The 13535-nt window shown below is 65.4% G+C and overlaps 3 protein-coding genes across 3 annotated transcripts in view; 1 reads left to right on the top strand and 2 right to left on the bottom strand.

The window, feature by feature from the left end:
- H696_01212 (hypothetical protein) overlaps positions 1-4563 on the top strand; it is a 5325-nt gene extending 762 nt beyond the window's left edge. The window contains exons 2-6 of the mRNA XM_009495097.1: positions 54-1889; positions 2049-2655; positions 2822-3018; positions 3213-3449; positions 3590-4563. Coding sequence (XP_009493372.1) covers positions 54-1889; positions 2049-2655; positions 2822-3018; positions 3213-3449; positions 3590-4498 — 3786 coding nt within the window. The 3' untranslated portion in view covers positions 4499-4563. The remainder of the gene's footprint in view (positions 1-53; positions 1890-2048; positions 2656-2821; positions 3019-3212; positions 3450-3589) is intronic.
- A 1099-nt stretch (positions 4564-5662) lies between these two features.
- H696_01211 (propionyl-CoA carboxylase beta chain, mitochondrial) lies at positions 5663-8369 on the bottom strand. Its single transcript, XM_009495096.1, has 7 exons — positions 8176-8369; positions 7962-7994; positions 7760-7843; positions 7557-7670; positions 7260-7385; positions 6695-7074; positions 5663-6561 (listed from the first exon to the last, which is right to left on the bottom strand). The coding sequence occupies exons 1-7, from the start codon at positions 8233-8235 to the stop codon at positions 5745-5747; spliced, it is 1614 nt and encodes a 537-aa protein (XP_009493371.1). The 5' UTR covers positions 8236-8369; the 3' UTR covers positions 5663-5744.
- Positions 8370-9952: 1583 nt separating this feature from the next.
- H696_01210 (hypothetical protein) lies at positions 9953-13260 on the bottom strand. The gene is made up of 6 exons (XM_009495095.1): positions 13078-13260; positions 12558-12884; positions 12131-12312; positions 11574-11953; positions 11086-11313; positions 9953-10904 (listed from the first exon to the last, which is right to left on the bottom strand). The coding sequence occupies exons 1-6, from the start codon at positions 13237-13239 to the stop codon at positions 9994-9996; spliced, it is 2190 nt and encodes a 729-aa protein (XP_009493370.1). The 5' UTR covers positions 13240-13260; the 3' UTR covers positions 9953-9993.
- Between the last annotated feature and the right edge of the window lie 275 nt (positions 13261-13535).

Genomic DNA, 13535 nt, shown 5'->3' with positions numbered 1-13535 from the left:
CCCCCACGCCCCCACGCCCGCACGCCCGCACGCCCGCACGTCCGTCTGGACAGCAATCCGAGCGCTCGCACGAAATTAAGTTCGTGGTGAATGCCCTCAGCTCGCGGCCCTCCTCGGATCTGCTCCAGTGGATGGTTGTCTCGCTGCGAGCACAGCCGATCAGTTGGATCCGGGAGTTTGACGATCTTGGCGGCATCTCCGAGCTGCTGATCTACCTCCGCGATGAGGCCCGCGCCCTGAATCACGATGAGCTGGCCCTGCGCGGCTTGAAGTCCCTCATGAACAATGCCCTTGGCTTTGCGCGGGTGGCCGACTCCGAAGACGCCGTGGTCATCCTGGCCAATGAACTCCGGTACTACCATGCCGCGGCGCCGGTGGCCGTGTCCTCGCGCGGGCGCCTTCCCGCCAGCCCCGGGGACCCGGGCGATCTGGCCGTGGCCACGGCCGGCGGCAGCAGCACCGATCAGATGCCCGCCCTCGCGGGCCGGTCCGCCCTGCGTGGCAGCCAGACGGTGTCCATGGCCCTGGAAATCCTGGGAGCCCTGTGCATGTCGCCCAGCCGGCATCCGCGCGTGCTGGACGCCCTGTACGGCCTGTCGGCACGCATGTGTGTCATGACCGGGCCCCGGCGTGGCCGGCTCGGCCCGCTGGTGCAAATCCTGTCCTTCGCCGTGTCCGAGCGCCTGCCCCTGCTGGCGGCCTCGGTCCTGTCCCTGATCAATGCCCTGATCACCTTCGGCCCGTGCCGCGATTCGCTGCTCATCCGTGTGGAGCTCCGAGCCGAGCTGTGCGATGCCGGTGTTTTGGACATGGTTCGCCTGTTGAATGGGGACTTCCTGCCGGAGGGATCGCGCCCGCGCATGAGCTCCGATTTGTTGGCCCTCGGTCCGGCCGGGGCCGGTGGCGTGGATCAAGTCCCGGTGGCCGGGTCTCTGACCGACACGTCGGCCGAATCGCCGGAGTTCCTGGCCCGCATGGCCGAGGCCCTGGATGCGGAGTCCTTCCGCCGGGTCAGTACCCCCATCGTCCGGCGCCAGTGTCAGATTTTCCTCCGGCGCCTGGCCCTCGATGAGCACCAGCTGGCCATGGAGCTGGATGAGACCATTCGACCCACCGCCCTGCCTGTCGGCGATGAGGGCGAGGAGGAGCCTGACGCCGATGATCGGCCGGATGCCCCGATCGATGAGGCATCCGGCATGGCGACGGCTTCGCTGCTGGCGGCCGGCCCGGGCACGGAGAATCGCGGTGGCGAGACGGCCGAGGCCGGCGAGGCGGCGGCTCCGCACCTTGGCGACGCGCACACCGCCCTCCGGGAGGTCCCGGACTGGCCGGAGGCCGATGAGTCCAGCGGTTTCTTCCCCGCCTCGGTCAATCTCTCGGACACGCGTTCCATGTTTGAGGTCCTCGATCGGGCGGTGCAGTTTACCCCCTCTTCGGGCGAGTGCTGGGTGGCCTTCTTCCGACGGCTGGTGTCCATGCCGGGTGGCATTGTCCGGCGGCCGCACTACATCCGCCTGGTGTTGCAGCTGGCCGAGTATGTGATTGTCCCGCGTGACCCGCAATCGGGCGATCCACTGCCGGAGGCCACGGCCGCATTGATGCCGCACGACTTCACGCCCTCGGCCATTGCCGGTGCCTTGTCGGCCAATGGCATCCAGGCCCTGGTCCAGCGGTGGGCTCGTCTGGCCAGCCAAGGTGTCGAGGGCCTGGAGGAGAAGCCGGCGGCCACTCCGTCGGACGCCGCCGGGGCCGCTGCCGCCGACCCGGAGGCCCAGCTGAAGCTGCGCGCTTCGCAGCTGGAGATCGACAAGATTGCGGCCTTTGTGCGCGAGCGCCTGGGCGCCGAAAACCAGGACATCGAGCAGCTTCTGAAGGAGTTTTCCGAGAAGGTGCTTTCCTCCCTGTGCCTGCCCCCCCGTTGTTGGGGGGCTTCTGAAAATCTCCCCTTTTTCTTTTGGGTCATTCCTCTAACCAAGCTAACACGGTCCTCCGGTGTCTCGCTCCTTCTCCTCCCCCTCCGCCCCTCCGCCCCCCCCCCCTCTCCCCAGGCCCTGGCTGAGGCAAAGGCCGAGTTGGAAAAGGCCGCTGCTTCGGACGGCGGTCCGCCACCGGCGCCGCCGATGCCCGGGACCTTCCCCACGGGCGCGCCGCCGCCGCCCCCTCCGCCACTGCCGGAATTTGCTGGTGGCGCGCCGCCGCCCCCGCCGCCGCCACTGCCTGGCGGTGGTCCGCCACCGCCTCCGCCTCCGCCCCTGCCTGGGTTTGCCGGGGGGCCGCCGCCGCCGCCGCCGCCTCCCCTGCCGGGTGGTGGGGGTGGCCCGCCGCCGCCGCCTCCTCCCCCGGGGATGCCCGGTGCCGGGGCGGCCGCTCGTTCGGCCCGTCCAAACAAGCCGGCCAAGCTGTCGCAAAAGCCCCTGAAGGCCTTCAACTGGACCAAAATCCCGAACCACGCCATCGACAAGACCCTCTGGTCGCACTTGTCCGATCAGGGCCCGTTGCGCGTTCTCCGGCCCCAATACGACGAGATGGAGAACCTCTTCTCGGTGTATGTGAAGCCGGTGTCCGAGTCGGCCGATGGTGCCGCCGGCGGCGCCTCAGCCGAGGAGAAGCCCCGCGAGATCTGTGTCATCGATGGCCGTCGGTCGCAAAACTGCCGTGCGTTGATGCGCGCCCACCTGCCTGCCTGGTCGCTTGAGTCCGAGTCCAAATCGGAATCCGGCCCCGGGCTTTCACTTGCTTTGCGCGCCCTGCCGCGAGTGCCGCTATCACCCTTTGCTGACCTGCCTGTGGCGCTTTTGCTCCCTCCCCGCTCGGCGTGCAGTGATTTTGCTCAAGAACTCCAAGCTCCCACGTGCCGAGCTCCTGTCCAAGATCACCCTCTTGGATGCCGGGTTCATCGAGTCGGACATTTCGGAGCAGCTGCTGAAGTTTGTCCCGACCGACGAGGAGATCACCCTCATCCGTGAGCACATCGACAACTTCGATCAGCTGGGCGATTGCGAGAAATTCTTCTGGGAGGTGCGTACCACGCTCCTTGTTCCTTTTCTTCCTCTCATCCTGGCTTCATGGATGATCCGTTGCGACCGGGCACCTACTCACCTCGGTGCTTCCCCTCCCTCAATCCCTTGTCTCCCTCTCTCTCTCTCCCCCGTGCAAACGGCTTGCACTTCGCGTTGCCCCCTCCCCTTTCTCTCTCTCTCTCTCTCCCGCAGGTGAGCAAGATCCAGCGCTTCCAGGGGCGCTTGGAGAGCATCAGCTTCCGGCGGACGTTCGCCGAGAAGAGCAGCGAGTGCGCCCGCGACATTGCTCGCATCAATGGCGGCTCTTCGGCCCTTTCCTCGGCGGTCATGTTCCGCCAGGTCCTGGAGCTCATTCTAGCCGTGGGGAATTATCTGAACACCGGTTTCCGTGGCGGTGCCTATGGCTTCAAGATTGATGCGCTGCTCAAGGTACGGCCAGCTGTCGTGCCGTCTCCTCCTCCGCCATTAGAACCCGGTCTGTCGGGATCCCGGCTGCGGAAGGATCCAGCTGGCCATGGAGCGAGACAAACAAGCTAACTCTCGTCCGCCCCCTCCCGCACGTCCCGTAGCTCTCCGACACGCGCAGTTCGCACGCGGACTTTGATCGACACACGCTCCTGCACTTCCTGGTGGAGGTGGTGGAGACACGCTATCCTGCCCTGATGGCCTTTGTGGAGGAGCTCGAGCCGGCGGCCGAGGCGGTGCGCGTCTCGCTGCCAACCCTGCAGGCCGAGATGACCTTCCTCCGGCGTGGTGTCAACCAACTGGAGGCCGAGCTGGAGGCCTTCGACAAGATGGCCTCCTCGGCGGCCGGCGGGCCCGATGCCGCCCCGGCCGATGTGCGTCGGTTCCTGGAGGTCATGCGTCCCTTCTACGATGAAAGCTCCAAGGCCCTGGCCAAGATGGAGAAGGCCTTTGACCAGGCGCGGAACCTGCTCACCGAGCAGGCCACCCTCTTCGGGGAGGATCCCAATTCCGTCACCCCGGAGGAGTTCTTCAGTGTCTTCTGGCGCTTTGGCGTTCAGTGGACCGAGGCACGCAACGACCTGGCCGAGTGGCGCCTTGCCCTGGAGCGCAAGCGCAAGCCCGAGGAGAAGGCCGCCGGCCTGCCGAAGGACTTCAACCCGAAGGACATGGCTCGGGCTCTGGCCCGGGAGATCAAGAAGGCCGAGCCGCCTTCCGGCGATGTCCAGGGAGATGGCCAACTAGATGCCCTGATCAATTCCCTGCGCACTGGCGATGTTTTCGACGATTCCTTTGCGACTCCATTGAATACGGCCCCGGCGGCCAAGAGCCGCCGCCGGGGTCCACCTCCCCGGCCATCGAAGCCCCCTCCGGACGACATCCTGCCGCCGCCGCCGCGGCGCCTGGTCGCCGGAGAGGCCGGGGCTGCCGCTGCCTCTGCTGCGCCTGTTGCCGCCCGGGCACCGCCCGCCCGACTTGTCCTTGCCGATGACGGGATGCACTCCGACATTTGAGGGCGACTCTGCCGGAATGCGTGAGCAAGGGGCGGAGGCGCGGGGGGGGGGGGGGGGGGGGGGGGGTGCATCTGCCAAGGGCGGTCCCTTTTTTCCGTCTCCCCCCTTCCCCCCCCCCCCCCCCCCCCTCGGAACGTCCCCTGGGGCACATGTGGAGGCCCTCAAAAGCGAGACTTTTCTTTGGCCAATTCCTCAGCCTGCCATCCCTGCCTTATCCTCTTTCCTTTGGCGGCCTGACTCGGCCACGGTTTTCGCCTCTGTGCCCGTCCTTTTGTCTCTCCTTCCGGTGTTTGTGCTCCTTTTCTTTTCGTCACCTACGCACCACATCCCTCCCCCCCCTGCCCCTGCTTCCTGCGCGCCCCACCCACAAACATACATCCCCCCCCCTGTCCTTGAAATACCCACTATATTATCCCCCCTAGAGTGTATGTTTCTCCCTGTGTCCATCCCCCCGCCCCTCTGCCCGGGCCCTGGTGTGATTTCATGTGTCTTCTTGAGAGCGCGCACACATTTGTCTCGAGGCAGATGGCACTGCTGACCGGGACAGCAAGAGGGAGAGATAGAGAGAGAGGCACGCGGAGGGACGACAATGATTAGGTGGGTGTTGTCTTCGTGGAAAAGAGGAAGAAGAAGAAGCGCCCCATCGGGAGAAGAGCTGGCCGACAAGGCCAAACAGCGAGAGGAGGACGCTCTCCCCCCTCCCCCCCCCCATACGCAGAGGGATTTGACACATGATAGCGCGTGTATTTTTTTAAGGGGGGAATTCAAGAGGGCGACACGGAGCCGGAGAGCAACGAGCACACATGCACACACGCATGTACACCGGCATATAGATGTTGGCCTGTGTTGGCAGCAGGGTGGGTGTGTGTGCGCGTGTTGCCGGTTTGCGTTGCCGGGGCAGGGGCGGCGGATGGGATGGCAGATGGTGGCGGGGCCGGGGCTTCAGGTGTGCGCAGGCGTGCGTGCGCGGTGGAATGCACGCACACAGTCGCGGGCACACCCGCCACAGTGTAGACACATGTGCTCCTGTGTTTGAAAAGAGCGGCGGCCCCACCCCCCTGAGCCCCTGTCGGCTGACGACCACCAAAGCAAGGGAGGGACATGACAGAGAGCCCCGCCCCCCCTTTGGCGGGGAGACATACACGCACACATGCAGGCGCACGCACGCACACACGCACACGCGCGCGCGCGCGCGTGGACAAGTCCGGCTACCCGGTGTTGGTGCTACGCTTCTGCCGTTGCTGCTTTACAGGGGGATGTTGCCGTGCTTCTTCCAGGGGTTGGAGATCTTCTTGCGCTCCAGGACGGCCAGGTCCTCGATGATGCGCGCGCGGGTCTCGGCCGGCTGGATGACATCGTCGATGTAGCCCTTACGAGCGGCCTCGAAGGGGTTGGCGAACTTCTCCACATAGTCGGCCTCCAGGGAGGCCAGCTCCTCGGGGGAGCGGTTGCGGAAGATGATCTCCACGGCACCCTTGGCGCCCATGACGGCCACCTCGGCGGTGGGCCAAGCGTAGTTGGCATCACCGCGCAGATGCTTGGAGCCCATGACATCGTAGGCACCACCGTAGGCCTTGCGAGTGATGACGGTGATCTTGGGGACGGTGGCCTCGGCATAGGCGTACAGGAGCTTGGCACCATGGCGAATGATGCCGTTGAGCTCCTGGTTGACACCCGGCAGGAAGCCCGGCACATCGACCAGGGTGATGATGGGGATGTTGAAGGCGTCGCAGAAGCGCACCCACCGGGCGGCCTTGACAGAGGCGTTGATGTCCAGGCAGCCGGAGGCCACCATGGGCTGGTTGCCGACCACGGCCACGGTCTTGCCGTCCATGCGGGCAAAGCCGATGACAATGTTCTTGGCATAGTCGGGCATGACCTCGAAGAAGGTGTTGTCATCGGCGATCTTGGTGATGATGTCCTTCATGTCGTAGGCCTTGGTCGGGTCCGAGGGGACGATGTGGTTGAGGGAGGAGAGATCGCGGTTGACCGGGTCCAGAGTGGCGCGCTGAGGGGGCTTCTCGGTGTTGGAGAGCGGCAGGAAGTCGATGAAGTCGCGCAGGCTGAGGCCAAGAGAAGGGGCATGTCAGAGGAGGGGGGGGGGGGGGGGGCGGGGGGGAGGGGCCGGGATGGCGGCAAGATGGGAGGCTCAGCAAGAGCACGCGGAGGGGGGGCAAGTGCTCAATGTGCACGTACCGGGCCAGGGCCTCGACATCGTTGTCGAAGGAGAGGGCCGCGACACCGGACTTGGAAGTATGGGTCTTGGCACCGCCGAGCTCCTCCTGGGTGACATCCTCGTTGGTGACGGTCTTCACGACGTTCGGGCCAGTGACGAACATGTAGGAAGAGTCGCGGACCATGAAGGTGAAGTCGGTGATGGCCGGAGAGTAGACCGCACCGCCGGCGCAGGGACCCATGATCAGGGAGATCTGGGGAATGACACCGGAGGCCATGACGTTGCGCTGGAAAATATCAGCATAGCCGGCCAGCGAGTCGACACCCTCCTGAATGCGCGCGCCACCGGAGTCGTTGAGGCCGATGACAGGGGCACCAACGGACATGGCCTTATCCATGATCTTTGGCGCCAGTGGGGGGAGGGGGGACAGGCAGACAGGCACAGGGCCCGAGAGAGAGAGAGGCAGGACCGGCGAGTCGGGGCACGGGGCTGTCAGGATAGGGCTGAGGGACAGACATGCGCGGGGCCGGGTTTCCACGGGTGCCGCCCGCCCTTTTGGCGGGGAGGAGGGAAGCACGAGCGTACCTTGCAAATCTTCCCAGCGTAAGCCTTGGACAGGGCACCACCGAAGACGGTGAAGTCCTGGCTGAAGACGAAGATCGGGCGACCATTGACAGTACCGCTGCCAGTGACAACACCATCACCGGGGATCTATAAGAGGGAAGGCACGAATCGCGAGGGGCAAGCCGGGCTGGGTGAGCGGCGAGCAGGCGGGGAGAAGAGCGAAGGAGGGAGGGAGGGAGGGAGAGAGGGAGACGGGCAGACAGGTTGTCGGAAGAGGGGGGCGCGGGGGGAGACCCCAGGGTCAGCAGGTCGGCGAACCTTGTTCTTCTCCATGCCGAAGGAGGAGCACTGGTGCTCGACCAGCATGTCGGTCTCGCGGAACGAGCCGGGGTCCAGAAGGAGGTTGATGCGCTCGCGGGCGGTGAGCTTGCCCTGTGTGCAGAGCAGGCAAGGGGGAAGGCAATCAGTATCGGGCCACAGGAGGACCGGCGGGAGAGGGGCCAGGAGGGGGAGCAACGTACGCGAGCGTGCTGGGCATCAATGCGGGCCTGGCCGCCACCGAGGGCAGCCTTCTCGCGGAGCTCCTCGAGACGAGCCAGGGGGGACTGCAGCAGACACAGGAGACCGCACAGGTGCATGGAAGTGGTTAGATCGCAGGAGCGCACGAGCAGGGGGGGGGCGGAGCCGAAGGGGCGGGGGAATGGGAAAGAGGCCCAGGCGCACCGGCTTGGAAGAGTAGAAGGCAGCCATGGGCGCCTACGTGTGGCCGGGGGGAAAAGCAAAAAGTCCTGGGTTAGAAAGAAAGGCGAGACCCTCAAAAAGGACAGCAGCGGCAGCGGCGGTGGCGATGGTGGCCATGGCGGCACGGCCGCCATTCCCCCATCCCTCCCAAACGAGCACGCATGGCCAGGGGAGAGCAGAGGAGGGGAGGACGAACCGCAGTGCGGGCGTGCTGGCGGGTGGCGCTCACGACGCCGTGGGTGAAGCGGGACAGCATGGTGACTGGGGGGACTGCGCGAGGGGGGGGGGGAGATCGCGACAGAGGGGGCGGGCGCGAAGAGGAGCGAGGGAGGGGACAGAGAAGAGGGAAGGCCACACAGAGAGGAGGAGAGTATGCCAACCACAATCTAGTCGACCCCTGGGAGCAGGCGGCCCCATGCGCCACGCCAGCCCAAGAACCGTGACTTCATCCGTGGCATGTCCCGGAGGTGTTGAGTTCCCCGATGTTACTCCCTCTTTCTCGCCCTCTCTCTCGCCCTCTCTCTCTCTCTCTCTCTCTCTCTCTCTCTCGTTCTCTCCCTGTCCCCGAGGTCCCCCCAATCCTCGGGTGGGCTGCCCGGCCAAAACGGGACGCGGCGACTTGGGCGAGCCTCGGCCGGTTGGTTGGCACAGATGTTCGGCGTTGGGGACCCTCCCCGACCCCGGCGCCTCAGCCCGCGCACCAGGGGGGGGGGGGGGGGGGGGGGGACAAGGGAACGGCCCCTCTCACCCCCCCGCCCCCGCCCCCGCCCCCACGAGAGTCGCGTAACCCCCCGGCTCGCGATACCCCACACGCAGAAACAACCTGGAGGCCGCGGAGCGCGTGCGGGCAGGCACCAGTGCGCAAGCCCGCCCGCCCACCCTTGGTAACATGCTTCCTGTGAGAATTCCCCCTCGCACTAGGCAGCGCCCTCCTAGCCTTGCCACCCTCCCACGCACTTGCAGACGGACACATCCGCACCGAAGGGCAGGGGATGGGCAAGACACATGGAGGAGGGCTGGTTGATTTGTCGGCCTTGATCACGCCATGTCACGGGACAGGGAGCCCATTTAGTTCAATGATTTAGGACCTGCTTTCTGGCTTGGGTGCCCTGCCGCGGGGCCGAGCCCGTGCCGGGTGCTTGGGGCCGACGGGCGGACCGTCTTCTTATCGTGGGCCGCTCTGCGCAGGCCGCCTACTTTTTCCACGACCCTGATCGGCGTGCTTCTCCCCGTCGTCCTAGTCACGCAGGGTTGATCCCCAGCCAAGTGCAAGATATGTGTGTGTCTGGGGGGGGGAGGGGGGGGGCAGTCGTCCTTTGCACCTCTGGGTGTCCAGGAGGACTAAGATGTCCTCCTCTTTCTCTGCGCTGAACGGGCCCGGGCTCTGTCTTTACTGCCGAGTGGGTGATCCGCTGCGACGCCCGCTGTGGCTACCTTCTTGCTCCTTTCTCTCTCTCTCTCTCTCTCTCTCTCACACACACACACACACACAGATAGACCCACTTGCTGCCGTGCATGCACATGTTGGTGAACAAACATATGTTTTTATTTAGACATCCTTATCTCGTAGGAGAGGAGAGGTTGCACATGCGCGAGCGCGCTCGCGCACGCGGAAGGAAGCAAGAGTGAGGGAAGAGGAAAGACACATCCAGGAGGCAGGGTGCAAAGGCATGTGGAGAGGAATAGACGAGGAGGGGCGCGCAGCGAGCGCCATGGGAGGACACAGGGCCATCGTCGTGTCCGCTCTTGCCTTTCCCCATGCCGCTGCCATGCCACTTACATGTGTGTCGTCGGGGCGCCGCGCGCGCGCGCGCGCCGTCACATTCTCCTCCCCTCGGCCCTGGGGTCTCCTCCTCCCTCTCCTTTGTGTGTATGTGGTGGGTTTTCCGGGACGAAAAAGGACAAACACACACATACATACATACATACGCACACAGATGTGTGGCCACACACACACACACACACACATACGAATCCATGCGCGCGCGTGTCCCCCCCCCCCCCTCTCTGCGCTCTAGTCGGCCTTGGAGGCGCCGCAGGGAACCGCGGCAGCGGCCTGAGTCCCGCTGCCAGCAGTCGAGGTCGGGCGCTTGGGCGGGTTGCGCGCCAGATCCGCGTACATCTCGTCGATCTGCGAGCGGAAGGCCGCCGTGGCAGCCGGCCGACGAAGCTTGAAGGTGGGCGTCAGGAGGCCATTCTCCACGGAGAAGGGCTCCGAGTGCAGGGTAATCCGAGCCGGGGTCTCGATCCGATGGAGGCCACGGGCCTGGGCCGCAGCGCGGATGTTCTTCTCGATGGCCAGCTTGAGGTCCTGGTTGTCGACCATGGATGCCAGGGTGACCGACTCGGCCGGGGTGCCACGCTCGGCGGCCCACTCACGGAGCGACTCGATATCCGGCACGACGATGGCCACCAGCATGGACCGGCTGGTGTCGCCATAGACAAAGACATTCTCCACGAGGCCCGCGCCGACCAGGGCATTCTCAATGCGCTCCGGGGCCACAAACTCACCCTGGGCCAGCTTGAAGCAGTTGGACCGCCGGTCAATCAGGCGGAAGTTCCCGGCCGGCAGGATTTCGGCAATGTCCCCAGAGCGGAACCAGCCGTCCGCGGTGAGGGCCTTGGCCGTGAGCTCCGGCTCGTTGAAGTACCCCTTGAAGACCGACGGGCCGCGGATGTACATCTCGCCACGGGGGTTGGGCTCGTCCGAGGCGAAGTACCCCATCTCCGGCACGTCGACCAGCTTGACCTCCGCACAGGGGAGGGGAGGCCCCACGTGGGCGTCATTGTAGTCGCCGATCAGCTGCAGGGTCGACACGGCCGACGTCTCCGTCAGGCCATATCCCTCGATCAGGGGGCAGCCACAAACGATGCGGAAGAACTTCTTCACCTCGGGGGCAATCGGGGCGGCACCGGTGACAATGGCTGGCAGAGGGAGGGGGAGGGGGAGGGGGAGGGGGAGAGGGAGAGAGGGAGGCAAAAGGGCGTTAGCATTCGGCTGGCGTTGCCGCTGCTGGCGTGCGGCCCATTATTTTTTTTTTTTTTTTGGTGCGCAGGAGGCCACCAGCGAGCATGGGGAGGAAAAGGGGCACCGACAGAAGCGTACCCTTGAAGCTCTTGCCGAAGCGAACACGAATCTTGTCAAAGACCAAGCGATCCCAAATGGTATCACGGCGAATGATGCCGCGATCCAGGAGGGCCAGCTTCTGCTGATAAGCCAGGTGGAAGATCGAGCGCTTGATGAAGCCCGAGTTCTCGACAGTCGCCATGATACGGGTGTACACACGGTTGAGCATGAGCGGCACCGAAACGAAGTACGTCGGATCGAGGAGCTCTGTGAGCCAGGGCGAGGGGGGGGGGGGGGGGGCGGGCGGGCCAGGCGCAGCCGGGGCAGATGGTGCCGTGTCAGTGGGGAAAACGTCCTGAGAGGGGGAGGCTTGTGGCAAGTCAAATCGGCGGGGTGTGTCCCCTTCCCACGCGCGCCCTCTCCCCGGCGGAGGTGCCGCAGACCCTCCTCAGCCCCAGGCACAGAGGTGCACGAAAATGGCGACGAAGGGGGAAAGACAGGGGGGGGGGGGGGGGACCAATACGCACCCATGTCGGCCGGGAGCTGGAGCACGCTACCGCGGTAGAAGCCGATCTTGGCGCCCACCGAGAAGACCAGCAAATGGATGATGCGCTCCAGCATGTGCGCCAGCGGGAGGTAGGACAGGTAGCGGTCATTGGCGTCCGGCTGGACGGTCATCGGGAAGTCGTAGAAGACGGCGGCGATGACGGCCATGATGTTGCCGTGCGTCAGCATGGCGCCCTTCGGGGTGCCGGTCGTGCCGGAAGTGTAGCAGACCACAGCCACATCGTCCAACGAGGGGGGCTGGTGAGGGAGGGGGTTGTCCTTGCCGAGCTGAACCACCTCGTCGAAGGTCATCAGACGAAGGTCCTTCTCGGTAGAGAGGGCGCGCTGGCTCTCGGTGATCCTGTACAGGCGATTTTACGGGCACGCGTGTGTGTGTTATATGGAGGGCACGCGCGGGTGCGTGGTCTCAACAAGTCAGAGCCAAAGTGGAGGATAAAAAAAAAGACATCCGGCCCCAGCTCAGGGGAGTGGGGGGGGGGAGAGAGAGAGAGAGAGAGACGCAAGGAGGCACACGCACGGATCAACGCAAACCAAGATCGTCAGCGAGGGGAACTCCTCGCGACCGGCGAGCAGGATGTCGATCTGCGCCGAGGTGGCGATGATGGCACGCATGGCCTGGCCCTGGATGATGGGCTTCAGCTGGTCACACTTGAAGGAGTCATAGATCGGGATCAGCGAGCGGCTGTACAGGTAGCAAGACTGGAGCCAGCCCCCCGGGGCGAGGACAGGGAGGAGCGCCGCATGCCGGGGCAGGCCACAGGGGGCGAGGGAGCATGGGAGAGAGCGAGGGGAAGGATCGGCAGGGGGACCCGAAGCGAGGAACAGGGCAGGGTTAGGGGGATGGCGAGGCGCCGAGAGGCGGCAACAAAAGAGGCGAGGGGGGGGGGGCGGAGCGGAGGCGAGCGCGGCCACCCGGCGGGGGACTTTTAGGATGGGACACGCACGAACTCGCCGATAGTCCACTCCGGGCGGTTGCGCATGAAGATGCCGATGGAAGCACCCTCGCCCTGGCCAGTGGGGACACCGAGCTTGGTGAGACCGGCACCGAGACCCTCCATCTGGACGAGAGTCTCATGATAGGTACGCCACTCGAAGGGGGCCGACTCGTCACCAAGGCGGCGCTGGCCCAGGCACGGGCGGTCCCGGGAGATCGAGTGCCCATTGAGGAACATGTCGTACAGGGTCTTGGCATGCGCCAGGGGGGCGATCATCTCCTTGATCAGGGGTGCATCTCGAGGGAGGGAGGATGACCGGTAGGTGGCGGTCTCGCCCTTTGAGTTCCCCGCAGGGGTGGATGCGAGGAGGTGGCGGGGGTCAGGACAGGACGAAGGAAAGGGGGAAGGCGAGCGAGGAGGACAAGCAGGGAGCAGCAGATATGTAGATGTGTGTGTGTGTGTGTGTCCACGGTCCGGTGTCGTCAAAGTGGGGGCGGGGAGTAAGAGGGCGGGGGGACACCGGACGAACCTCAAGACGCGTGCCCTCAACTGGCAGGGCCTGGCGCGAGGAGCGCGAGAAGGTCAGATCCGGGGGGCTCATGAGACCGTTGCGGTAGCGAAGGGCCAGGGCAGTGACACCGATGGCACTGAGGAGGAACCAAGAAAGCGTGTCGAATTGAAAGTCGACCATATCTGTGTGTGAGAGTGGGGGGGCAGAGGGGGGCGGGGGCAAGGGAGGGAGAGGGGCGGGCAGCGCAGCCGGCGCAGGAGCGAAGGTCGTGTCAGCGAGGGGAGGGCCAGTGCAGGCGAGGTGCGAGATGGGCATACAAGGGGGGGGGGGAGAGGGGAGGGAGGGAGGTGGTCGACGGCGAGCGGTTGTGGGGCGAGGGGATTCGCGGGCACGAGGGCGCCCGCGCAAAAGTGCGTGCCCCTTCTCCGTCCTGCCCTCTCCGCGGCGGGAATGGCACCATGTGGCCTTGGCGCAGG

Source organism: Fonticula alba (genome assembly GCF_000388065.1).
Source record: "Fonticula alba strain ATCC 38817 unplaced genomic scaffold supercont2.2, whole genome shotgun sequence".
Taxonomy (NCBI): Eukaryota; order Rotosphaerida; family Fonticulaceae; genus Fonticula; species Fonticula alba.
Note: the sequence above shows the minus strand (reverse complement) of the source record. Positions and strands in the feature narration are given on the sequence as shown.